The sequence below is a fragment of the Oncorhynchus clarkii genome, chromosome 8 (genome assembly GCF_045791955.1).
Source record: "Oncorhynchus clarkii lewisi isolate Uvic-CL-2024 chromosome 8, UVic_Ocla_1.0, whole genome shotgun sequence".
Lineage (NCBI taxonomy): Eukaryota > Metazoa > Chordata > Actinopteri > Salmoniformes > Salmonidae > Oncorhynchus > Oncorhynchus clarkii.
Window position 1 is genome coordinate 20,271,363 of NC_092154.1, and position 26,276 is coordinate 20,297,638.

At 39.9% G+C, this 26,276-nt stretch overlaps 3 protein-coding genes across 10 annotated transcripts in view; 1 reads left to right on the plus strand and 2 right to left on the minus strand.

The window, feature by feature from the left end:
• Positions 1 to 4,289: 4,289 nt before the first annotated feature.
• Positions 4,290 to 9,595, plus strand: LOC139415088 (protein LEG1 homolog). The gene is made up of 6 exons (XM_071162875.1): positions 4,290 to 4,618; positions 5,560 to 5,643; positions 6,176 to 6,360; positions 6,510 to 6,631; positions 6,891 to 7,129; positions 7,588 to 9,595. The coding sequence occupies exons 1-6, from the start codon at positions 4,324 to 4,326 to the stop codon at positions 7,737 to 7,739; spliced, it is 1,077 nt and encodes a 358-aa protein (XP_071018976.1). The 5' UTR covers positions 4,290 to 4,323; the 3' UTR covers positions 7,740 to 9,595.
• LOC139415087 (protein THEMIS-like) lies at positions 8,296 to 16,488 on the minus strand. Its single transcript, XM_071162874.1, has 6 exons — positions 16,101 to 16,488; positions 15,539 to 15,688; positions 14,389 to 14,850; positions 12,822 to 13,867; positions 12,550 to 12,682; positions 8,296 to 9,685 (listed from the first exon to the last, which is right to left on the minus strand). Exons 1-6 carry the CDS (start codon positions 16,198 to 16,200, stop codon positions 9,492 to 9,494), a joined length of 2,085 nt encoding a protein of 694 aa, XP_071018975.1. The 5' UTR covers positions 16,201 to 16,488; the 3' UTR covers positions 8,296 to 9,491.
• Positions 16,489 to 16,788: 300 nt separating this feature from the next.
• LOC139415086 (receptor-type tyrosine-protein phosphatase kappa-like) overlaps positions 16,789 to 26,276 on the minus strand; it is a 164,326-nt gene continuing 154,838 nt past the window's right edge. For 7 of the 8 annotated variants that reach the window (XM_071162873.1, XM_071162868.1, XM_071162870.1 and 4 more), the window contains 9 exons: positions 26,019 to 26,173; positions 25,270 to 25,405; positions 24,964 to 25,113; positions 24,512 to 24,685; positions 20,136 to 20,267; positions 19,860 to 19,985; positions 18,917 to 19,080; positions 18,584 to 18,719; positions 16,789 to 17,998 (listed from right to left, as the gene is read on the minus strand). In XM_071162873.1, coding sequence (XP_071018974.1) covers positions 17,945 to 17,998; positions 18,584 to 18,719; positions 18,917 to 19,080; positions 19,860 to 19,985; positions 20,136 to 20,267; positions 24,512 to 24,685; positions 24,964 to 25,113; positions 25,270 to 25,405; positions 26,019 to 26,173 — 1,227 coding nt within the window. In that variant the 3' untranslated portion in view covers positions 16,789 to 17,944. The remainder of the gene's footprint in view (positions 17,999 to 18,583; positions 18,720 to 18,916; positions 19,081 to 19,859; positions 19,986 to 20,135; positions 20,268 to 24,511; positions 24,686 to 24,963; positions 25,114 to 25,269; positions 25,406 to 26,018; positions 26,174 to 26,276) is intronic. The other variant, XM_071162872.1, reaches the window with a different exon arrangement.

Here is a 26,276-nt window from a genome sequence, read left to right on the forward strand (position 1 = left end):
TCTATGGGGACTGGGGAGAGACTGCTCTTTTACAGACATGATCAATGATCCCACCAGTATCCTATACAGACTCATCCTCTGCAGGTAGTCAATGATCAGAGAGATTACGTCATATGATATGATTGCCAATTTCATTGGTCACAAGGCCATCCAATCAGTTAGTTTACTTTCAAATATGGGTGATCCAAATGCACCTTGAGCCTGGACTATTTATATTTACTGATGTGGTAATAGATTACACAAAATACACAGAACATCATTGCTTATCCCTTTCGAGTTACTAGGAATTTTATCAGATGACTCAAAATCTAAAGAAGGAAACACTCATCATGGACAAAGTTTATTTGTAGGTTATTTTTTGTGGCAAAGGTTATACTGTTGGTTAGATAAATGTGTGTAATGTACCTTGTGTATTGTTTAACTAGGTACAGCGCATTTGGAAAGTGTTCAGACCCCTTGACTTTTTCCTAATTGTATTATTTATTTGTATTCTAAAATAAATATTGTTTTTAATGTCCCTTATCAATCTACACACAATAACCCCTAAACACAAAGCAAAAACTGGTTTAAGAAATGTTTGCTAATTTATAAAACAAATTAAATATTATATTTGCATAAGCATTCAGACCCTTTGCTCAGTACTTTGTTGATACACCTTTGGCAGCGATTACAGCCTCGAGTCTTCTTGGGTATGATGTTACAAGATTGGCACACCTGTATTTGGGGAGTTTCTCCCATTCTTCTCTGCAGATCCTCTCAAGCTCTGTCAGGTTGGATGGGGAGTATCGCTGCACAGCTATTTTCAGGTCTCTCCAGAGATGTTTGATTGGGTTCATGTCCGGTGAAGTTCTCATTTACAACTGCGACCTGGCCAAGATAAAGCAAAGCAGTGCGACAAAAAACAAAAAAACAGAGTTACACGTGGGATAAACAAAAGTACAGTCAATAACACAATAGAAAAATCTATGTACAGTGTGTGCAAATGCAGTAAGGAGGTAAGGCAATAAATAGGCCATAGTAGTGAAGTAATTACAATTTAGCAAATTAACACTGGAGTGATAGATGTGCAGAGGATGATGTGTAAGTAGAAATACTGGTGTGCAAAAGAGCAAAAAAAGTTAATAAAAACAATATGGGGATGAGGTAGGTAGTTGGATGGGCTATTTACAGATGGGCTGTGTACAGCTGCAGCGATCGATAAACTGCTAGGACAGCTGATGCTTAAGGTTAGTGAGGGAGATATAAGTCTCCAACTTCAGCGATTTTGGCAATTTTTTTCCAGTCATTGGCAGCAGAGAGCTGGAAGGAAAGGTGGCAAAGGAGGTGTTGGCTTTGGGGATGACCAGTGAGATATACCTGCTGGAGCGCGTGCTATGGGTGGGTGTTGCTATGGTGACCAGTTTTCCATAGGGATGGTGTCAGTTTTCCTCTAGACGTGACGCTTGGCATTCAGGCCAAAGAGTTCAATCTTGGTTCTATCAGACCAGACAATCTTGTTTCTCATGGTCTGAGAATCTTTAGGTGACTTTTGGCAAACTCCAAGGGGGCAGTCATGTGCCTTTTACTGAGGAGTGGCTTCCGTCTGGCCGTCTCTACTGTACCATAAAGGCCTGATTGGTGGAGTGCTGCAGAGACAGTTGTCCTTCTGGAAGGTTCTACCGCTGTGTTTGTCAGACCATGAGACATCCCGAAAATCGGTCTTCTCACTAAAATGTATGTAGTGTTTTCGTGAGAAGGGGAGACTCTCACGAACATAATTATTTTCTCCGTTTTGCTCTAAGACCCCACACATTTCACGGGACGCGTCTGAAGGTAACCCATACAAATGAATGGAAGTATGGAGGTAGTTTTGTGTGAACTAAAACAAGGAGTTAAATATGTGTCCAAAAAAAATATATATATCCTGAACTTTCTTATATCTCCTAGATATAGGACAGATACTTCAAAACCGTATTCCTTATTTATTTGCTTTTGACTCTCTTTTTTGACATTTTTGATAGTGTTGAATTTGTTTCAAATTGAATTTGTTTCTATGGGCAATAGCAGTAAAGGCCAAATTCAATTCTTTATTAAATCATTTTTTAAATTTTTTTAAAGAAAATTCAAAACCTAATATTCAAAATCAAATATCTAAATGATCCATGGTATGACCGCCTTAAAACAATTTCTATATGTCAGGTTAGTACCCCCAAATATGTGTTTGTTATTCAAAGACATGTAATGGTGTGATGCAATAGAACGTGTCAAATTAGAGACTGTTAACTTTAGGCCACTCATTATGTCAGTCCCTGTGTGCAGTTTCTCCAACGGTAAACTCTACCTCTGGCCCTCACCAGTCATGCTGTTCACACCTGCCCAAACAGGGGACTCATTAACTCCTAACACAGCCAGATGTCTAACTGTCTGTTTTGACAACCAGGTGCATTAGCCACGTTTCATACAACACAGGTGAATGAACAAACATCTAGTTTTGCTCTTGAAGCTGATCCTTCCCACAGGCTTTTTAAAAGTTGTTTGGACAACTTTGTGTATATTGCATCACTGAATGTGTTCTATGGTTAATCAACAACGTTACCAATCTACACTTGATTTGCCTAACATAACACAGTGTTTCCCTATTAACTAAATGTTCTAGCTCCATCTTTTAGGGTCAGGCAGCACATCATCCACAAGTAAACGTATGTATATGTTGCACATACATTTAACAGCAGCACAGTCAGTTCACTCTGGGAACCCCAAGCCCACATGCAGGACAGAGTTTGGCTCAGTTCATCCTAGAGACAACAGTGTCTACCCTCACATTTATCTTAGCCTAGCCTACTGTTAGCTGACCTTGGAAAACATTGCAAAGTAAACATAGACAAGCATTTACAAACGGGAATCACACAGGGGAGTAAAAATCAAATCAAATCAAATTGTGTTGGACACATGAATATTTAGCAGATGTTATTGTGGGTGTAGCAAAATGCTTGTGTTCCTAGCTCCAACAGTGCAGTAGTATCTAACAATTCACAACAATACACAAAAATCTCAAAGTACATTTTTTAAAATGAAGAAATATATACTGTACATATTAAGACGAGCAATGTCGGAGTGGCATTGACTAGAATATAGTAGAATACAGCATATACATATGTAAAACAGTATGAAAACATTATTAAAGTGACCAGTGTTCCATTATTAAAGTGACCAGTGATTCCATGTCTATATACATAGGGCAGCAGCCTAAGGTGCAGGATTGAGTAACTGGGTGGTAGCCGGCTAGTGACAGTGAACAAGTTCGGGGCAGGGTTGACAATGGCAGGCCAGGTATAGACAATGGTCGCGTTCCCCTGCTCTGTCGTTGCATGCATCAACCAATGGTTGCGTACCATGTCATCGACTGTGTCACTGACTGACAGATTGCTATAACATATGATCAGTGGTGTAAAGTACTTAAAGATGCACTATGCAGAAAGCGTTTCGTCATTTCCTGGTTAGTAAAATTTTACTCCATACATTTTCCCTGACACCCAAACATACTCATTACATTTTGAATGCTTAGCAGGAAAGGAAAATGGTCCAATTCACTCACTTATCAAGAGAACATCTCTGGTCATCCCTACTGCCGCTAATCTGGCAAATTTTTGTTTGTAAATGATGTCTGAGTGTTGGAGTGTGCCCCTTGCTATCCGTAAATTTAAAAAACAAGAAAATTGTGTCCTCTTGTTTGCTTAATATAAAGATTTTAAAATGAGTAATACTTTTATTTTTGATACATAAGTATATTTGAGCAATTACATTTACTTTTGATACTTAAGTATATTTAAAATAAGAATACCTTCACTTTACTTTTACTTGAGTCATTTTCTATTAAGGTACATTTACTTTTACGCAAGTATGAAAATTGGGTACTTTTCCCACTATTGCACATGTGGTTAGCTGATACTTAAAATACCTATCCAGGCGTTGTAAGATCAGGCATGTGTCAGCAACCCCTGGGCAGAGGAACGTGCCCATGCTCTTTTAGAATAATGATGAAGCAATCACTGATGAATGAATGAACCCTCTTCCATCTCTATAGATCACGTTTGCTGATGGCTGATGTCTCTGTCTGTCTATGAACATTGATTGGTTGTTTCTCTGACTTCTGTCCTATGGCTCTTCAAAAGTGCAGAGTGGACAGAAAAACACATGATGAGAAATAGTGATTACAGTGGATTTACCCCCACTGGTACCTCTTCTCTATCATGTGGCTTTGTAAGTCCAAAGTGCATTGCCCAGTCCAGTACAAAAGGGGGGATCTGTTACTTATTTAGGTGTGCAGTTAATAAGGTAGCCAGCATGCAGTGCATCTGGACCCTCTCCCTGCTTCAGCTAGTTGCCCTGTGGGCCAACGCAGCAGTGGTCACTGAAAATGGCCTCCCCATCCTCTGGGACCAGGCACCCAGCCAGCTGTCAGAACTGCCTCAGGTGGACAACGTGGTCACAATCAAACCCTGGAACTACCTGCAGAGGATGAGTCTGTATAGGATACTGGTGAGATCCACAGACAAGTACATGGCCTCCATGGGAACCAATGAGACTGACAGTCTGTTCTGGGGCCTGCCTCTGCAGATGGGCTGGAAACTCAGATCAGGTATGTTGGGCAATCATTAAGTAGCTTTGAAAAGCCAAATACATTCAAATACTGAGCTATTTTGTATGCTCAAAAGAATTGGGAAATTATATTATTTATACCAATGCAATTGCTCAAAGAAAGATATGTTTAACAAGTAATACGTTCTTCTCTCAAACAGGTATGTGTAAAAATTATTGACACCCTTAAGATTCTTGTAAATAAAGATGTCAATTTTTGTTGTATTTGGGTAAAAGATCATACCCCGAAGACATGCTAACCTGCCCTGTTATTGGTAATGGTGAGAAGTCATCATGTCTTGGGGGTATGATATAAACATGCTAACCTCCCCTGTTATTGGTAACGGTGAGAAGTCATCATGTCTTGGGGGTATGATATAACATGCTAACCTCCCGTTATTGGTAATGGCGAGAAGTCATCATGTCTTGGGGGTATGATATAACATGCTAACCTCCCATTATTGGTAATGGTGAGAAGTCATCATGTCATGGGGGTATGATATAACATGCTAACCTCCCATTATTGGGAATGGTGAGAAGTCATCATGTCTTGGGGGTATGATATAACATGCTAACCTCCCCTGTTATTGGTAACGGTGAGAAGTCATCATGTCTTGGGGGTATGATCTTTGTGCCTCTGTAAATTTCTCACTCATCATTATTCACTATTCATTCAGGATTATGCATGGTCATGGTAGCATCCACATGTAGAAGTGCTCAGAAACATATTCTATTCTTATTTTGGAGTCACTTTTATTATAAATGACACAATACATTATTTACCATTCATTTCTCAGCATTTTAATTATTTATTTTATACAGTCAATATTGCTCATCTTTATCAAGGGTGCCACTGTACATGCACATTGTCATGTAAACACTATATGCACATTATTTTTTGGTGGTACAGTACACCAATCATGTTGACTTTTGCTCCTATAGGACGGTTGGTTGACCCTACTGGCGCTACAACATGTGGAAAGGAAGGAGATCCCATGTGCATTTCTGCTACAAGCTGGTGGGCCTGTAAGTACAGTAGTGTTACACATATTCAACCATGCAGGCCATGTGTGTGGCCCTAAATGTGCAGTTAAAGTTCCAATGCAGTCATTTTTTTTATATCAATATCAAATCATTTCTGGGTAACAATTAAGCACCTTACTGTAATATTTTTCCATTAAAATCTTTAAAAATATACAAAAATAGCTTTTTTAGCAAAAGCATTTGCTAGGACTGTCTAGAAGAGGTCAGAGTAAAACTGAAAACTAGCTGTTATTGGCAGAGATGTCTGGAACTCTTTTTGCTATACTGTAGGCCTATTAACTAATTTATCGCTTGGTGATGTTACCATGGAAATCCGACACTCCCGCACATGCAAATCTGCTGATTAGAAGGTCCTGTGTAGATTGTACTTTCAACGGGCAACTATCAGGAAATAACACTTTATCAGCTGTTGTACAATATAATACCAAAAAAAAAATAGATTCTGACTGCACTAGACCTTTAACATTCACAGCTTGTCAATAAAATACCATTAGTAACCTCTCTGTCTGTTCAGGTGTGAACTACTACCTTTCAGTGATCCCATTCCTGGCTGCTGTGCAGAAAGACGTGATTGGAGATGGTCTCATTCAGGTCCAGGTACAGGCACCAGCTGAGGCAGCAGAGGACTACTGCACCTCCTACACAGAGTGCTCTACTAAGTATCCAGACCTTATGGCCAAGTGGGAAGAATTCTTCCAGGTATTTAATGAGCATCTACTTTCCCCTATAGGACGCATAATCTGTATGTTCCTTTAGTTGTGTGAGTCACTATTCATAAGTGACTCATTGGTGATTGCATAGAATGAATTGTTGGTCTTGGTTTTTAATATGCTACCATTCCATTCTAGACTCTGAAAGACGTGAGTGCATCTGAGATTTCTGACTTTGAGAAAAGGGACCAGATTCTGGGTGTCTATTGGGCAGGTCAACAGCTCTCTTTGAATACTGCCTCAACCAGCTGCAAGGCAAAGTGAGTATGAACATATAGTATCATTCTGCAGGTCATCACCAGTTGTCAATGCGCTGTTTGTCTTCCTTCATTGTTGGAAACTCTGACAACAAATGTTTTGTTTCATTTAAACATATGACTCTCAGTTCAAACTGTATGCTCTGTCCTCCAATCAGCTTTTGCCTCAATCTAACAAAATAACAACATTATTGGATGCAATCACTTTGAGTCACAATTGAGTCCTTACTGTACATCCAAATCAAACTTTTGAACTTTATAGGATGAGCTACTATTCCAGCCCAGAGGTTTCATTCGCCAAAAACTGGATGAACTCTGCAGACTACGTAGCAGCAACATACTTCCAGTCCAACCTGAATAACTCTGTGCTGTTCATGAGCCCTCTGCCCAGCAGGGTGCTTCAGGAGGGGGATAGCGCCCCTAACATAGCTGACCTCACCAAGGAGGAGAACCACACCCTCTATATCTTTGGCTGGATGACCAGAATGAACAGGATTCTGAGTGAGTACTTTTAGTCTCCCAAGACAAATATTCAGAAAATATAATGATATGTTTTGCTTGTATGATAAGTAGAGTGAAATATACATTTCAGAGTCAAATTGAGATGGTAGACAGATGCCAGTCTGTAACAATGTAGTCCAGGGCTCTCCAACCTTGTTCCTGGAGAGCTACCATCCTGTAGGTTTTCACTCCAACCCTATCTAGCGCACTTCATTCTAATAATTACCTGGTTGATAAGCTGAAACAGGTTAGTTACAAATGGGGTTAGAGCGAAAACCAACCTACAGGAGGATAGCTTTCCAGGAACAGGATTGGAGAACCCTGATGTAGTCTGCAGTCTCCCTCTAGTGGTGAAATGTATGAAGTGCATTTCAATTGAGAGATCTACAGTAACACATCACTTGCATCAGGTTAAACCACATCCTTACACATTTTCCTGTTGTTTTTCCTTATGACAGTGGGTTCTCTGGTGAGGATTTGGCGCTCGGCCATGTGCTCTGACAAGGCTCGGGAGAAGGGCCGGGAGCTCCTACAGGATCTGGTCCATGACCCTAAGTTTGCTGCTTCCACCTTCTTCTCCATTCTCAAAGAGATGACACGCAGCTGCTGAGGATTCAGCAAATCAGTCCGACACCAACTAGCTCAGTTTCAACCTGTCCCAAAGTTAACATCAGATGCCATTCATAATGATGAATTGTTAAATGTTTCTGAATACATTTCACACAGTAGTATTTACACATCCTGAGTTTTTGTAAATAATAATTTTCCACAGTAGGCAAATGTCCTTGTTGATTAACAAAAAAACAATTGATTTATTGTATCATGAATATAATAATACATTTAAATGGAAGAGTGGCTCAGTATAAAGAGCATAAGAGTACATATAAATACATTTTGCTTGAAATATGAACATTACAGTGCCTTCAGAAAGTATTCACACCACTTGACTTTTTCCACATTTTGTTGTGTTATAGACGGAATTAAAAATTCATTAAATGTATAAAAAAAATTCACTGGCCAACACACAATACCCCATAATGTCAAAGTGGAATCATGCTTTTAGACATTTTTACAAAAGTATTCAACCCCTTTGTTATGGCAAGCCTAAATACGCTCAGGAGTAAAAATGTGCTTAACAAGTCAGATAATAAGTTCATGTGCAATAATAGTGTGATTTAAAACATGATTTATGAATGACTACCTCATCTCTGTACCCCACACATACAATTATCTGTAAGGTCCCTCAGTCAAGCAATGAATTTCAAACTCAGATTCAACCACAAAGGCCGGGGAGGTTTTACAATGCCTCGCAAAGGGCACCTATTGGTAAAAACAAAAACATTATTTAAAAATGACATTGTATATCCCTTTGAACATGGCTGTGTTAGGAGAAAACTGAGGATGAATCAACAACACTGTAGGTACTCTACAATACTAACCTAACTGACAGATTGAAAAGAAGGAATACAAAATATATGTATCCTGTTTGCCCTAAAGTAATACAGCAGAAAATGTTGCAAAGCAATTCACTTTTTGTCCTGAATACAAAGTGTTATGTTTCAGGCAAATCCAATACAACACCTTATTGAGTACCACTCTCTGCATTTTCAAGCATAGTGGTGGGTGCATCATGTTATGGGTATGCTTGTAATCTTTAAAGACGGGAGTTTTTACAGATAAAAATAAATGGAATGGAGCTAAGCACAGACAAAATTGTAGAGGAAATCCTGGTTTAGTCTGCTTTCCACCAGACACTGGCAGATTAATTCACCATTTATCAGGACAATAAACTTAAACAAGGCCAAATATACACTGGAATTGCATACCAAGAAGACAGTGAATGTTCCATTCAAGCCAAGTTACAGTTTCAATTTAAATCTGCTTGAAAATCTATGGCAAGATCTGCAAATGGTTGTCTAGCAATTATCAACAACCAATTTGACAGAGCTTGAAGTATTTTGAAAATAATAATGGGAATATGTTGCACAATCCATGTGTGGAAAACTCTTAGACTTAACCAGAAAGGTGATTCTAACACTCAGGGGGTTGAATACTTATCTAATCAAGATATATTAGTGTTTTATTTTTCATGAATCTTTTACAAATGTTAGAATTTTTCTTCCATTTTTACATTACAGAGTATTTTGTGTAGATCGTTGACAAAAAAAGTGACAATGAAATGCATTTTAATACCACTTAGTAACAACAAAATGTGGAAAAAGTGTGAATACTTTCTGAAGGCACTGTACAGCATATCTCACATGCCAACATGTGTATTGATCTTTACACAAACAATATGGGGGTAGACTTTGAGCTTGGGTTAGATATGTATTAGATAGTCATCAAAACCAATCATTCACTTCTATACTAAACCTGTTTTGCAGTCTGCATGGCATATTTTTTCTGATTTCTTCTTGTCTGTTATGTGAATACTTTGGTCATTAAATTTTCTCCTGATGCTGTCAAGTTCATCCTCATCAATGTATTCATAATCATGAGTGTATTCATCATCCTGTTCAATTGTATTGTTGTGAGGACTGTTTTCTTCAACAATGGCTGGGGAGAGAACATAAACACAGCAAGGCAAAAATAATCAAAGGCAAGATTTTGACAGAGAGATAAATACATTGCAAATCTATAAGTATTTTTATCCTCCTGAGGCCCAGCAATTCATTTTTTTCCTCTCTAGTGGATCAGTTCTTGGTCCGTATTTCAGAGGCCTTATAAGTAATGTCCCTTTGACAGGACATTCTGGGCTTTTCAATGATATCACATGTGTGGGGGTGGGTCCTTGACAACTTTATCTTCCTAGTTCTTATACAAATGGCTGCAGTAAAAATGTGCAAAATTGTGGAATGTGGAAATTTGATACTCAAATAGTTTCTATTAAGTGAATACATCAGGAATAGTTAAGTGAGTTGTCAGGACTATGTAATACTTTTTTTCACATGATATAAGAGCTAAATAAGAGCTTATCAAGATATGTCCTTTGTAGTGGACACCTGGAAACTATGTTTTTCATCTACTGTACCCATTGACTGTAATGTTTATGTATATATATATATATATTTTTAAATTCTAATAATAATAACAATTATTATTATTATATAATAATATGTGTATATATATATATATATAAATACAGTCGTATGAAAAGGTTTGGGCACCCCTCTGAGGCTGCATAATAATTTACTCTGTCGTCACAGAAAATTATCACAGTGGCATGCCATTCATTTTCTAATAAAAGCTGAGTACTGGAGTATTGTCCAGATAAAAATTTTTAGTGTAGCAATATTAAGCTGTATGAAATTAAATCAGATGTGAAAAATAGGCTATGCAAAAATGTGGGCACCCTCGTCATTCTGTTGATTTGAATACCTGTAACTACTTAGCACTGATTAATTGGAACACACAATTGGTTTGGTGAGCTCATTAAGCCTTTAATGTCATAGACAAGTGCATCCAATCATGAGAAGAGGTATGTAAAGGTGGCCAATTGCAAGTTGTTGTTCTCTTTGACACTCCTCTGAAGAGTGGCAACATGCGGGCCTCATAAAAAATCTCAAATGACCTGAAAACAAAGATCGTTCAACATTATGGTTTAGAGGAAGGCTGCAAAAAGCTATCGCAGAGATTTAAGCTGTCAGTGTCCACTGTGAGGAACATAGTGAGGAAATAAAAGACCACAGGCACAGTTCTTGTTAAGGCCAGAAGTGGCAGGCCAAGTAAAATATTGGAGAGGCAAAGGCGAAGGATGGTGAGAACGGTAAAAAACAGCCCACAGACCACCTCCAAAGACCTACAACATCATCTTGCTGCAGATGATGTCACTGTGCATCGTTCAACAATTCAGTGCACTTTGCACAAGGAGAAGCTGTTTGGTAGAGTGATGCGGAAGAAGCCTTTTCTGCACACACGCCACAGAGTCGCTTGAGGTAATCAAACGCACAGTTGGACAAGCCAGCTTCATTTTGGAATAAGGTGCTGTGGACTGATGAAACAATGATTGAGTTATTTGGTCATAACAAGGGACGTTATGCATGGCGGCAAAAGAACACAGCGTTCCAAGAAAAACACTTGCTACCCACAGTAAAATTTGGTGGGGGTTCCATCATGCTGTGGGGCTGTGTGGCCAGTGCCAGTACTGGGAATCTTGTTAAAGTTGAGGGTCGCATGGATTCCACTCAATACCAGCAGATTCTTGGGAATAATGTTGAAGAATCAGTCACAAAGTTGAAGTTACGCCGGGGCTGGATATTTCAACAAGACAACGACCCAAAACACTGCTCAAAATCTACCCGGGCATTTATGCAGAGGAACAAGTACAATGTTCTGGAATGGCCATCCCAGTCCCCAGACCTGAATATCATTGAGAATCTGTGGGATGATTTGAAGCGGGCTGTCCATGCTCGGCAACCATCAAACCTAACTGAACTGGATATGTTTTGTAAGGAGGAATGGTCCAAAATACCTTCATCCAGAATCCAGACACTCATTAGAGGCTATGGGAAGTATCTAGAGGCTGTTATTTTAGCAAAAGGAGGCTCTACTAAATATTGATGTGATTTTTCTATTGGGGTGCCCAAATTTATGCACCTGTCTAATTTTGTTTTGATGCATATTGCACATTTTCTGTTAATCCAATAAACCTAATTTCACTACTGAAATATTCCTGTGTCCATCAGTTATTTGATAGATCAAAATGAAATTGCTGATCCAAACACCCAATTATTTATAAATGGAAATCGCTGAAATTGTCAGGGGTGCCCAAACTTTTTCATACGACTGTATATACACACACACACACACACACACACACACACACATACATACATATATATATATATACACACACACACACACACACACACACATACACACACACACACACACACACACACATATATATATACACATACACATATATATATATATATATATATATATATATATATATATATATATATATATATATACACACACACACACACACACACACACACACACACACATATATATATATATATACACACACACACACACACACACACACACATATATATATATATATATACACACACATATATATATATATATATATACATATATACACACACACACACACACACACACACACACACACACACACACACATATATATATATATACATAAATAACAACAACACACACACATATATACATAAATAACAACAACAAAAAATCTTGGTAACATGTTCTTCTTTCATAAAATCCCCAACTTTTTTGGGGTGGGGAGGTCTCAGAAGGATATTGACAGTTGAGAAATAAAGTTTAGTTGCAAAATAGTCTGCTGCAATATTTCATACCACTATCCCCCCAGCATGTTGAATGACATAAATTTAACAAAACTATTTTGATGGAATATAGAAACATAGACAAACCTTTTTGTGGGCCTGGTTTAGGCACTGCAACCAGACTTGTGTGGGACGTTTCATTTCTTGGTATAGAGGTGTTCTGTTCTGCACAATCAGACGAACTAGGGCTAGGCATGGCTGGTTTGGCTGTATGTGGGCTCTTCAATATAATAACACAAATCATTAGTACAGTAATCAATTGAATATAACTTTATATTTAAATCTGATAACTAATGCTGTTGTGTTATAGATATTTTATTATTTATTAATTCATAAACTATAATGGATGACTGACTCACCTTTGGAGAGGGGGGGTCTGGCTTCTTTGGCCTGGGAGGCTGCAGTTTCAATGTGTCTTCTAAGGGCTGTTGATGTCTCTTGGGTGGTCGAGGGGGAGGCAGCACACTGGCGTTGACGTACCTCCTCAGGGTAAAATAGCAGTCCTCTCCTATCTCCTCCACAGCCGAGTAGACAGCCTTGCCCTGGGTCGGCTCTGGGCCGCTCCACTGCTGCAGGAGCTGCAGGGTCATGTTGATGCGGTTGACAGGCACCTCCCAGCACTGGGTCAGGTCCGGGGTGGAGACAAGAAGGTAGGGGTCAGTGATCTCCTCCTCCAGCTGCAGCCCTGTGGCCCCAGCCAGGAGGTCCTCCATCACTGAGAGGTCCCTCATAGACACCTTGACGTTGAAGGGCAGGGAGAACCTGTGGCAGACCTCTGAGAGCATGTACTGCTTCTTGTCGTGGACCACCTCCACAAAGCCGCCATCCAGACACATGGGGATCAGCACGGCCTTGTACTTCTTCCCCACCATCTTCTCACAGGCCAAGGCCTCCACCGTCTTTCTCCTGCCACCATAGATCACCTCGCTGGTCTCCCTTTTGTGGACCAGGTACTGGTCTCCCACCAGTACCGAGGACAGCCCCTCGTAGTCGGCCTCAAAGGCCCTGGTAGCCACCACGTGGAGCTGCTCCATGTCACTCTTGGCTACCTCTAGGTCATATGCTGTGGGGAACATCCGGGGCCTGCGCTTGAACCTGCCGTTGTAAGACACTGGAATGAGGAAGCGTCTTTGGGCCTCACTGCGGATCTCAGACGCTAGGATCCTCTTGGTCTGGTAGGCACTGTGGACAATGACTTGCTTAGAGGACGTCAGGAAACCCAATTCCTCCTGAACTTGTGATGGTGGCTCTATGATCTCAGCCCTGAAGGGGAAGACCTCGCTCGGCTTGGCAAAGACATCACGGAGTGACAGAGGCTGCATGAAACAGGCACCGTCACTCTCCTCGGTTACGTCCAACACCTCAACGTCAAGGGTAGATGGGATGAAAACAACGTTCTTCCCAACTGTGAACAAAAATTTGATTATTTTTGTTTAGTTTGCCAGCACAAGTGAGGATGGTCTACTATAGGCTATTTTTTTTAATTTAAGACATTTCTTATAAAAAATGTTTTGCCAAAAATAAATACATAAAGTATTATATATTTTTTTAAATCAGAACATTTCTCTCTGAAGGTCTGACATTAGTAGATCTGTTTAAATGCTGATTTGAAAAGTTTTTTTGTTTGTTTGTGTTCTACAAAGAGTCCCTGACCAGAACGATGACTAGTACACTTCAAAACATCCTCTATTTTCATGTCTGCTTATGAAACCAAAAGTTGATGGCCCAAGACCAGTGTACTATAGTTGTCATGTTCATTAGTTGTCAGCATTACAATTTGTTCTCTTTAAATAAATCGAGATAAGAAAAATTTAATTATAACATGAAAAATACAGAGTATCATTGTGTGATTTTATTTTATTGTGTTCTTCATTCCACATAACATTGACGTAAAGTGAGAATATTAATGGGCTGTTTGACACTCACACTTGGACACAGTCTGGAGCTCATAGACAGGTGTGAGAACCAGATCTCCACTGTAGTCCTCTGGCAACTTAGACACACACTTCTCCTTTGATGGCAAAGACTTGGCCCAAGTCACTGTCCTTTTCCTTCCTTTGGGCATTTTCCATTCCACCAGCTCCCTGAGGGTGTAGAACTGGTCGTCGGCACACTCATAGAACTCCCCAGTGTGCGAGAGCTTCACAGTGAAGATGCGCTTGGAGTCTTTCCGCGTGACCTCACAGTCAACATGGCTGTCTCCGTGCTTCGTCCTAAGAGCAGTGATTCTGAAGCTCTCCTCAGCCTGGATGGTCCCCTCAGCCAGCTGTAGTTCCTCAGGGCAGCGGAACTCTGGCTGGCCCAGGCACTCAGGGCTGATACACACTGAGTCAACAATCTCCTGTATACTGGCGTATGGCCTCTTGTCGGCCACGATCCTGAAAAGGCCTGAAAATACAGGCAGGCAAAGCAATATATGACATCGTATTAATTGGTACAATGCATAAAACCACATGTTGATAAGGTCCCTTTCTAACCCGAGAGAGGGGTTTGGACATTTACATGTATAATGTAAACTGCAATACATGGTAATGTGGTGGGTACTCTCTTCGTTCGCAGGACTGTCCCAAATGTCCGAACTGAATTTGGTAAAAGGGATTTTATGTACTCTGAGCCATCGGCTTGGAACGCCTTACAAAATAGTTTTAAACTGGAAGAACTTGTCCCGATTGTGTTTTTAAATGACTGATGAAGAATTTTGAGACTGATTCCCTGACCTGTCAATGTTTTTAATTTGCTGTTTTATGATTTTGTTATACTCTTGCGAATTCTATAGTTTTTACTAGATTACTTGTAGTTTTTCATGTTGTCTGTCTAATTGTGTAATGGCTTGGTGCGGCTTATCTTGGCCAGGACGCTCTTGAAAAAGAGATTTCAAATCTCTAGGAGCCCTTTATGGTTAAATAAAGGTTAAATAAAATAAAATAAATAAAAGGTGAAGGACAAGAATTAATACAATTGTTAAAACATTTAAATCTGAATATATCAATCCACATAAGTTTTATAAAGGTACAATTTGACAACCAAACATTTTGATTTCATGTTCAAGGTACAGTTTAGATGTTTCTGGACTCACCTGGATAGTCGAGAGATAGATCTACTGTCATAGATTTGGAACCCTCAGACTGAAGTTCCACAATGAGTCTAGTGACACTGATCCCAATGATCTTCAGGAGCTCTCCATAGGAGAAACTCCACTCTCTTCCAAACAGCTCATACACAGAACCTGGTAGAAAGACATTTCAATGGATCTATTCTTTTGGCAATGAACGGACCTAAGTACAGTCGTCGATGGTCTATTCTCCTTGTAGAGTAACAGATCCAAGTAAGTAAGAACATAAGGGTGGTAAACTCTATAATTGCTACGCATGAATAAGCATGAATAATTCATTTATTAAGAATTTATATATTATTCATGAAAATGTATACATTTTACCAAACAATATTTTTTTCAAAGCTCCAGTTAAAAATAATAATTGACATCAGTTATACGTTGAATTTTGTAACGTGAAATACCTAATGTTTATATAATTGCATAGTAAAATACTGCATAGCCTTGACCCGTTACTTTAAACTCAAATTATATTATATTCCAGTCCATTGAAAAAGGACTTAAATAAGGGCTTCTTCAGTCTTACCTTGGAAATAATATCCAGATTGTATCTGCAGTACTCTAGGGAGAGACTTGGCATCAAGAGAGCGGGTGAACTTTTCCAATGTCATAGCCATCCTTTCCATTTGGACCCTGGGTGACCCAGACTATGTGTACACTAAAGGAAACCTAGAGAGGAGATGCCATCTTCTCCATGGATCAGCAAAAGGTAGACCCGAGGTTTTGGTATAACCTAAGTGCCAGTGCTTATATTTTAGTATGAAGTCTCTCTATACCCTACAGTGAACAACTCAGTGACACAGAGAGAGAGAGCAGTCATCTATGAGTCACGAGGGCTGCAGCAGGTGTTACAGGAGCACACACACTGCAGCCGGAAACCAGAAACAACTAACCACAACTCACTAAGTAGCTATGAGAACAACGCCACAGAACAATGGTATATCAGTCACAATACCTATGATTCACATCACACCAGAAAATGACACTTGTAAGTGTTTAGTGACTTGCAGTTCTGCAAAGCACTGGATTAGAGTGGAAATGAAAACACAAAAGGCAGCACAGTGTCTTCAGACAAATATATCTGTATCTAATATGTAGTGATCAGATTAGAACAATAAAGTGAATCGTTTGTGAACAGCTAACATATCACACATATGACCAAACTAAACATCATCTCGCCTGCAATGATACTAACGATGTCTTACACAATTACATTTTATTCAAAGATTTTTTTATTTTTTTATTACAGCCAATAAGCCAACAGTTACAGACAAAATAATGTATGAAACATGACTAAACTGCACATGATAATGACTTGCTTCCTTTTCTCCAGGAGGTCCACTCATGTCCCACATCAGTATGGCTGGCCGCACACCTGCCTCTGCTGCGTTGGCTTACATCCTAATAAGCTGTATATAATACTGATTAGAATTCCCGGTTTTTCTCCGCCATGTTTCTTTTGTTTTTCCAAAATACCATTGCAGATTGAGAGATCATCAGAAAAAAATATAACTATTTTATAGTCACCACATGACCTTCTGATATTCTATCTGCATGGGTAGAATTCACAAGCATTATTTTACACAAATAAACCATTAACATCACATAGAGGATAAGAAAAAATTGAAAACAAGATACACTACTGAAATGGATTCTAATACTTAAAAACAACAATAAATGTTTACGGTTTAAAGTCATAGCTAGGTAAAAATGGAATGAAGATGATTGTTTTTAGCTTTCAAAAAATAATACAAGTAAACAATAAATACAAACAATATGCTTTATCCATATAGACATATTTACATAAGTCTTTGGCTTATGATTAAGATTTGCTACAAAATAAAAACCAAAATGAGTCAGCCATCAGAGCACGATACAAACATTACCAAGCCAATGTCACGTTAGCACTTCTATTCATGTATAGAGCGCAATATTTTTTCTTTCACATTTGTGATGGACTTCTATAGAAATATATTGTTCGTTGACAATAATGCTGATAATATAGAAGAAAAAAAGTTTGCTTTTTTTTGTTGTTGCATGCAACACCTTGGCATTAGTGTTACCCTTTTCGACAATGGCTGCACAAAATAATAACTACATCTACAAAAGACATTGAAGCAAATGGGGCCTAGTGGCCGACACTTGTTTCTGTGGCACTGAATACGGCGAAGTACTGTACAATGGAGACATTTACAAACCACTCACATCATACTCCCAGTACAACTAGAAACATTAAAGATTTCTCAAAAAAAATCCCAAACCATCTATAGCAGTCTGTATGGGCTTAGTTAATGATGTCCGCCTCCACCCAATCTGTAGCGGTGGAATGGTTGCCAAGATCCAGAGTTCTGTTCCGTCCCGTCTTCTTGGTTAAGAGGTCTCGATGAACTCCAGAGCAAGGTCGTAGCAGAAGCGGTACTGATCCTGTTCAGAAGAAAACACATTGTATTAACCGCTGTGGTGCTAAACACGGTACAACATAATATGATGAAAGATACAGTAATAACATGCTGATAACAAGTTGAATCACTACTGAAAGGCATTTTCAATTCTTAACATAAAAATATGTTATCTATTCTCTGGCAGTGAATTTAAGAGGGAACTTTAACACAGGGCTGCATAGGCTGTGTAAAGGATGAGGTGAGGAGTCTTTCATGTTAGCCCACAACAGTTTATTTTATATACTCAACAGACTCTTCTGTTCACTTCTCAGTGATCCATAACATTATCATTGTTGGATAGTTTTGACAATATTGCTTGGCTAAAATGTATTTAAACACAATCTGCAAAACAAATCTAATGTGAGGTGTTGCTATCTGTTCTCTAATACCTCCATATTATTGACAGACTTCTCTCACGATTTCTCCAGGAAATATCATAAGTGAGTATCACCAGAAATGAGAGGTGGCGTAGGCCTATGCTGATATATTAGCACCATAATGAGTCAGAGATACATCTGTCTGAAACTCAGTTTGACTGATCTGGAGTCAGTTAGTTGGCCTGTCTTACCGGGCTGTCCACCATGTTGGGCTTGCTGTTCCTCAGGCTCTTGACTGCGTGGAACACGTCCACCACATTCTGCCTCTTGATCATCTCACACACAATGCTGATAGCACAGAACATCCCACTGCGCCCGCCTCCGTTTCTACAGCACAGGAACACAAGGGTGGAGGTGTGAGGTTGGCTGGGTGACTTTTCTACTGAACTGCTAAACTTGTGAAATATAATAGGTGGGTGCAGGTGGAATAGAGATGATCAGATTTTTATTTGAAAGCATGCATGTAGGTGTTAGTGTGTGGGAGTGGTGGTGGTGGTGGTGGTGGAGGGTGTGTGTACACTCACAGGCAGTGGATGATTGTGCGTCCCTCTCCCTCTTCACACTCCTCCTGCCACTTGTCCACCTGCAGTATGAGCTTCAGGAAGGAACGCTTTGACGCTGGGACTTCTCTGTGGGCTGCCCAGCCCAGGTACTGGAACTGCCTCACCATCAGATAGCCCTCCTGAGGCTGTGGGGAACACAGAAGCACACATCAGCAACGGCAGACATTTTGGCTCTTACTCTCAACTTCATAGCATTATTCTCATCGAACCATCCAAGTACTATAACCTTGACTGGTATCCTCACCTTGAGTTGTGTCTGAAGGCCCATAGTGACAAAATCCACGTCCAGGCACTATCATAATTAGCATAGTCCAAATTCAAGCATGTAAAGAGACGGTTAGATGTTAGCAAAGCTGCATTGCAAGCAGAAACTCTCTCAAAAGCACTTTCAACTAAGTTTGGTGGTTGGATGAGTTTGCAGGAATTTTGTTTACGCGCATTATACTGAAATAATTGCTGAAATTGTATCACTCAAAACTCTGTTGTTTGCTGTAACATGGACAATAAAGTTGAATTGTATTCCATTGGGCACTCAGATGTGGATTGATTTAGCAGACGTGAACAAACTCACCGGTGGCTTGATGGAACTATCAGACAATTGGAATATTCAGATATTACTGCAAAAGTAACCACATTCTCGCAGGGAAGAAAACATGGACAGGTTCTTCATGAGTGTCGACACTACCAAACTTAGTTTGGAGTGCTTTTGAGGAAGTTTCTGCATCCAATGCAGCTTTGCTAACATCGGTCCGTCTGTCAACATTCATGAATTCAGACGATACTAATTATGCTAGCTGCTGGCTGTGGTAAAAGTAAACAATCGATTGTTGTGGGTTCTATCACAATTGGCATTCAGACACAACTTAAGGTAAGGGTAATACATTATGGGATACTAGCTACTTACTCTAGTGAGGTTACATATTCTGAAGAGACGGCTGATGACGTCACAATCCATGGAGCAGGACATGCATTCAACTTGGACAGGACCGTAGCGAAGCGTCCCCTCTTCAGGCCAATACTGAGGGCAGCCCTGATTGACAACAACAACAACAACAACCTTAGCAATGACATGTACCTTCACTCAAACCTTAGGAACCGTATTCGAAAATGCACAATGACATTTGGAATCAGGGTCCACAGCAGTGAATGCAAGAGGGTGAGGTGGTCAGGTATTTATTACCTGCGCTAGGTCAATCTCGTTGAGCATCACCAGGGAAGTGCAGCCGTAGTCATACACCAGCCTCCAGAAGTCCTTGACTGTGTTGGGCAGAGGGTGCTGGGTTACGATGAAGGCCGCTGGCTGTCTGTAGCTCTACAGTGGACGAAAGTCAACAAAGAACCATGTAACATCTCATAGCACTGAGTCTGCAGACATACAGAGAACACATTCTAGACAATATGGTACATCTGTCACAATGAACAATGTGACCATGCAAGGAATGTGGAGAACTTTCACATTTAAAACCAGGGCAATCCTTGGGGTGGGCATGCTTCTAGCAACCTTATATCAATTAAATGAAGTTCTGCTGACATACATCTTAATTAAGCCATGAAACAAATCCAGTATAGTTAGAAGCATTTAATTATTGAGAAGGGAAAAGTTCAGAAATTACCTGGTATTCTTCTGACGGCTTGGTTAGAAAAAGTCCAAAAGTTTGTAAAACGTACGAGGAAGTGATTTAAAATTGCCCTCCAAATAAAAAAGCTCATAATCTGGCAAAACTCTCTGTGCACATGAAATACCATCTCCCAAGGTCTATGTCAAGACATAGGTTTTTATTCATAGTTTGTCTCATTCAGATACAAATTTCAAATTTCTATTGGAGTTCTAGCAAGGACTGAGATGAGGATTTGAATTCAACCTCTTTGCATAAAATATACTGTATAACACAGAAGAAAAAAGCATGGTCATGTTTAGTAAGGTCACCAACCACATTATCTCTGCTATATGCAATGTATTGCAAGGAGGGTACAGCTATGGGGTGGCTTCTCATCCTTCTATCAAGTACACATCTATGACAAGATAATTCCCAGAAGATGGATTCACTTTCTGGCACAGATCCTGATATCAAACTAAGATAATCCTGATCCAAGAGTTCTAATAGTGATGCATACTGTTGTAATATGTGGATACGGTTGTAATATGTGGATACGGTTGTAATATGTGGATACGGTTGTAATATGTGGATACGGTTGTAATATGTGGATACGGTTGTAATACGGTTGTAATATGTGGATACGGTTGTAATACGGTTGTAATATGTGGATACGGTTGTAATACGGTTGTAATATGTGGATACGGTTGTAATACGGTTGTAATATGTGGATACGGTTGTAATATGTGGATACGGTTGTAATACGGTTGTAATATGTGGATACGGTTGTAATACGGTTGTAATATGTGGATACGGTTGTAATACGGTTGTAATATGTGGATACGGTTGTAATACGGTTGTAATATGAGGATACGGTTGTAATATGTGGATACGGTTGTAATACGGTTGTAATATGTGGATACGGTTGTAATACGGTTGTAATATGAGGATACGGTTGTAATATGTGGATACGGTTGTAATACGGTTGTAATATGAGGATACGGTTGTAATATGTGGATACGGTTGTAATACGGTTGTAATATGAGGATACGGTTGTAATATGTGGATACGGTTGTAATACGGTTGTAATATGAGGATACGGTTGTAATATGTGGATACGGTTGTAATATGTGGATATGGTTGTAATACGGTTGTAATATGTGGATACGGTTGTAATATGTGGATACGGTTGTAATACGGTTGTAATATGTGGATACGGTTGTAATACGGTTGTAATATGAGGATACGGTTGTAATATGTGGATACGGTTGTAATACGGTTGTAATATGTGGATACGGTTGTACGGTTGTAATATGAGGATACGGTTGTAATATGTGGATACGGTTGTAATATGTGGATAATATGTAATATGTGGATACGGGATACGGTTGATACGGTTGTAATACGGTTGTAATATGAGGATACGGTTGTAATATGTGGATACGGTTGTAATACGGTTGTGGATACGGTTGTAATATGTGGATATGGTTGTAATACGGTTGTAATATGTGGATACGGTTGTAATACGGTTGTAATATGTGGATACGGTTGTAATATGTGGATACGGTTGTAATATGTGGATACGGTTGTAATACGGTTGTAATATGTGGATACGGTTGTAATACGGTTGTAATATGTGGATACGGTTGTAATACGGTTGTAATATGTGGATACGGTTGTAATACGGTTGTAATATGAGGATACGGTTGTAATATGTGGATACGGTTGTAATACGGTTGTAATATGTGGATACGGTTGTAATACGGTTGTAATATGTGGATACGGTTGTAATACGGTTGTAATATGTGGATACGGTTGTAATACGGTTGTAATATGTGGATACGGTTGTAATACGGTTGTAATATGACGGTTGATACGGTTGTAATATGTGGATACGGTTGTAATACGGTTGTAATATGTGGATACGGTTGTAATACGGTTGTAATATGTGGATACGGTTGTAATATGTGAAAACTGTAGTAATATGTGAAAACTGTTGTAAAGTTACCAGCTGGAGTATTGTTTGAACTAATAATAAAATATAATGTGGTTTATACACTGCACTTGTTTCACTTACCCCGGCCTTCTATCAGACGGGTCAAACTTAGTGGGGGGACTTCTTATTTATTTGAAAATCCAAATGATTAAAAAAACAAGTGTAATTTAGGTCCACGTGAATAGCCATCTTGAAGAATACTGTCAGCGTGATATAGTTGAAGAGTTAGATGACCAAAATTGTTTTTTTAAATGTATAAAAATGTAGCAATTTTTTGTGTGTTATTTTCATTAACATCACTACTTGAACTGCCAGAAAATAATAGAAGGATAGCCAAAAAAATAACTAAAAGCCTTGAGCACACATTAAAGATACAATGAATATCAGTCCTCCTACATTTTCCAAAAGAGTACAGAAAACAGAACAGTATGCACCTGGATTTGTCTCTAGCTTTCTGTCGCTACTACACATTCAGACAACATCTAGTTCACTTAGTAAGTCGAGTGAGTGTGTGTGTGTGTGTGCATACAGTTGAAGTCGGAAGTTTACATACACTTAGGTTGGAGTCATTAAAAGTTGTTTTTCAACCACTCCACAAATGTCTTATTTACAAACTATAGTTTTGGCAAGTCGGTTAGGACATCTACTTTGTGCATGACACAAGTAATTTTTCCAACAATTGTTTACATACTGATTATTTCACTTATAATTCACTGTATCACAATTCCAGTGGGTCAGAAGTTTACATACACTAAGTTGACTGTGCCTTTAAACAGCTTGGAAAAGAACAGAAAAGGATGTCATGGCTTCTGAAAGGCTAATTGACGTCATTTGAGTCAATTGGAGATGTACCTGTGGATGTATTTCAAGGCCTACCTTCAAACTCAGTGCCTCTTTGCTTGACATCACGGGAAAATCTAAAGAAATCAGCCAAGACCTCAGAAAAAAAATTGTAGACCTCCACAAGTCTGGTTCATCCTTGGGAGGATTTTCAAAATGCCTGACGGTACCACGTTCATCTGTACAAACAATAGTACGCAAGTATAAACACCATGGGACCACGCAGCCATCATACCGCTCGGGAAGGAGATGCGTTCTGTCCTAGAGATGAACATACTTTGGTGTGAAAAGTACAAATGAATCCCAGAACAACAGCAAAGGACCTTGTAAAGATACTGGAGGAAAACGGTACAAAAGTATCTATATCCACAGTAAAACGAGTCCTAAATCAACATAACATGAAAGGCCGTTCAGTAAGGATGAAGCCACTACTCCAAAACCGCCATAAAAAAAGCCAGGGAAAATTATGTGGATATATTGAAGCAACATCTCAAGAAATCAGTTAAAGCTTGGTCGCAAATGGGTCTTCCAAATGGACAATGACCCCAAGCATGCTTCCAAAGTTGTGGCAAAATGGCTTAAGGACAACAGAGTCAAGGTATTGGAATGGCCATCACAAAGCCCTGACCTCAATCCCATAGAAAATTTGTGGGCAGAACTGAAAAAGCGTGTGCGAGCGAGGAGGCCTATAAACCTGACTCAGTAACACCAGCTCTGTCAGGAAGAATGGGCCAAAATTCACCCAACTTATGGTGGGAAGCTTGTGGAAGGCTACCCAAAACATTTGACCCAAGTTAAACAATTTAAAGGCAATGCTAACAAATACTAATTCAGTGTATGTAAACTTCTGACCCACTGGGAATGTGATGAAAGAAATAAAAGCTGAAATAAATCATTCTCTCTACTATTATTCTGACATTTCACATTCTTAAAATAAAGTGGTAATACTAACTGACCTAAAACAAGGAATTTTTACTAGGATTAGATTAAATGGCAGGAATTGTGAAAAATTGAGTTTAAATGTATTTGGCTAAGGTATGTAAACTTCCGACATCAACTGTACATGCATGTGTATATGCATTTATATACTATGTTTATGCGTGCATGAGGGGAGAGGACACTTACATCCATGAGGGCAGCGTTGATGTAGTTACTGCTCTCCCCGTCGATAGTGATGAGGAAGGGCAGACAGCGGTCTGGAGGCAGCATGTCCATGAAGCGGTTCTTCTCGTGGTTCCTGGGGAGCAGGGCGATGCTGCAGTCCTCTGGCTGGGGCTGAGGGGTCACCGAGTTCAGTGTCTGAAAACAACACAAATAACATGAAACCACAAGTCAGGGAACATTGTTTGTTAGGAGACATGGGATATGTCCCAAATGGCACCCTATTCCCTTTAGAGTGTACTACTTTTGACCAGAACCCTGGTAGTCGACTCTATAGGGAATAGGGTGTAATTTGGGACGTAGCCATGATCTATTTCCCTGTCTTTATTGCCGTTTTTTATTGTTGTACGAGACATGAAAGCCTGAGGAGTTAAACAGAACTTTATGCCCCAATAAATATGGAAGGCCTCCAGTACCTGGAATTCATCTTTGAGGTGTGAGGAGTTGCTCTGTGAGTCTATCCTGATCATGTCGTAGTAAGCTGCTTTGTACTCGCAGGCAGGGATGGCCGTCTCGCCACACAGACAGGCTTCTAGGATGGCGTCATGGATGAAGATGTACTGCTCCTGTGGCCGGACCACAGACACACACTCAGCAAGGGGAAGGCACTGCATCTCCAGACAGTCCATACATACAGTAGCATGAAATGCACAGACGGACAGTAATGGTGAATGGTGTTAATGTTAATTGGTGAGGTGTGTGGCGGTGGGTCTAGTAGTCACCTCAGTCTGTACCATGTTGATGCGTCTGGAGCGCAGAGCCTTCACACAGTTGTAGATGTCCACCACGCCCTCCCTCTCCGCCATGTCCAGCATGATATCGATGACGATGTAACAGCCTGTGCGTCCGGCTCCGGCGCTGACCAGGGAGAGAGGGCAGCGAGAGGACCGGAAGGTGAGCATGGCTGCACAGCACTACACTTCAACAGCCTACATATCTAACCATTGTACAGTACACACAACAATGACGCTCAATCCATAACCCCATCCCCCCTCCCCCAATACACATGTAAATATTTGACTATAAATTGTGTCTCCCTGTATTATACTGATGCTTATTCTATTCTACTGAGCCATTTACTTTATGTTCCTATTCTTATCTTGTATTATTTCTTATTGTTGTTGCATTGTCCAGAAGGAACCTGCAAGTAAGCACTTCATTGGACGATGTATACCATGAGTATCCTGTACATTCGACTAATAAAACATGAAACTTGAACTGTGCACACGACTAAATTGACAAGCATGTGCATTGTTCAACAACATCCACAACAACCACATCCTGCCAAGGGGCACGGTGAAATTGTATCTACAGTAGGCTAGCAGCTGTGGTTGATAATATTGAAGCATGCTAGCTAGTCCGGGTGCACACTTCACATGTGAGAGATCAAATAAAAGTTCATCGGAAGCACCTGTTTTCTCAGAATATCTGGCTGTGAGAGCGTAGAGGAAGTGACGTGTTAGGGGCTTACCTGCAGTGCACCACGATGGGCCCAGCGCTGGGGGGGTTGGAAATCTTGACCCGGCGGATGAAGGAGAGGAGGCCCGTGGCGTGGTAGGGCACTCCGTGGTCAGGCCAGCCGGTGAAATGAAACTGCTTCACCTCGCGCAGCTCATTAAAGCCTCTCTGATGACAGAGAACATACAGGTTATTAGTTCACAACTGGTCTGGGTTCAGTCTGAATTCCACATTTGCAATATGTGTTGATTTTAAGGGTCAATCATACAAC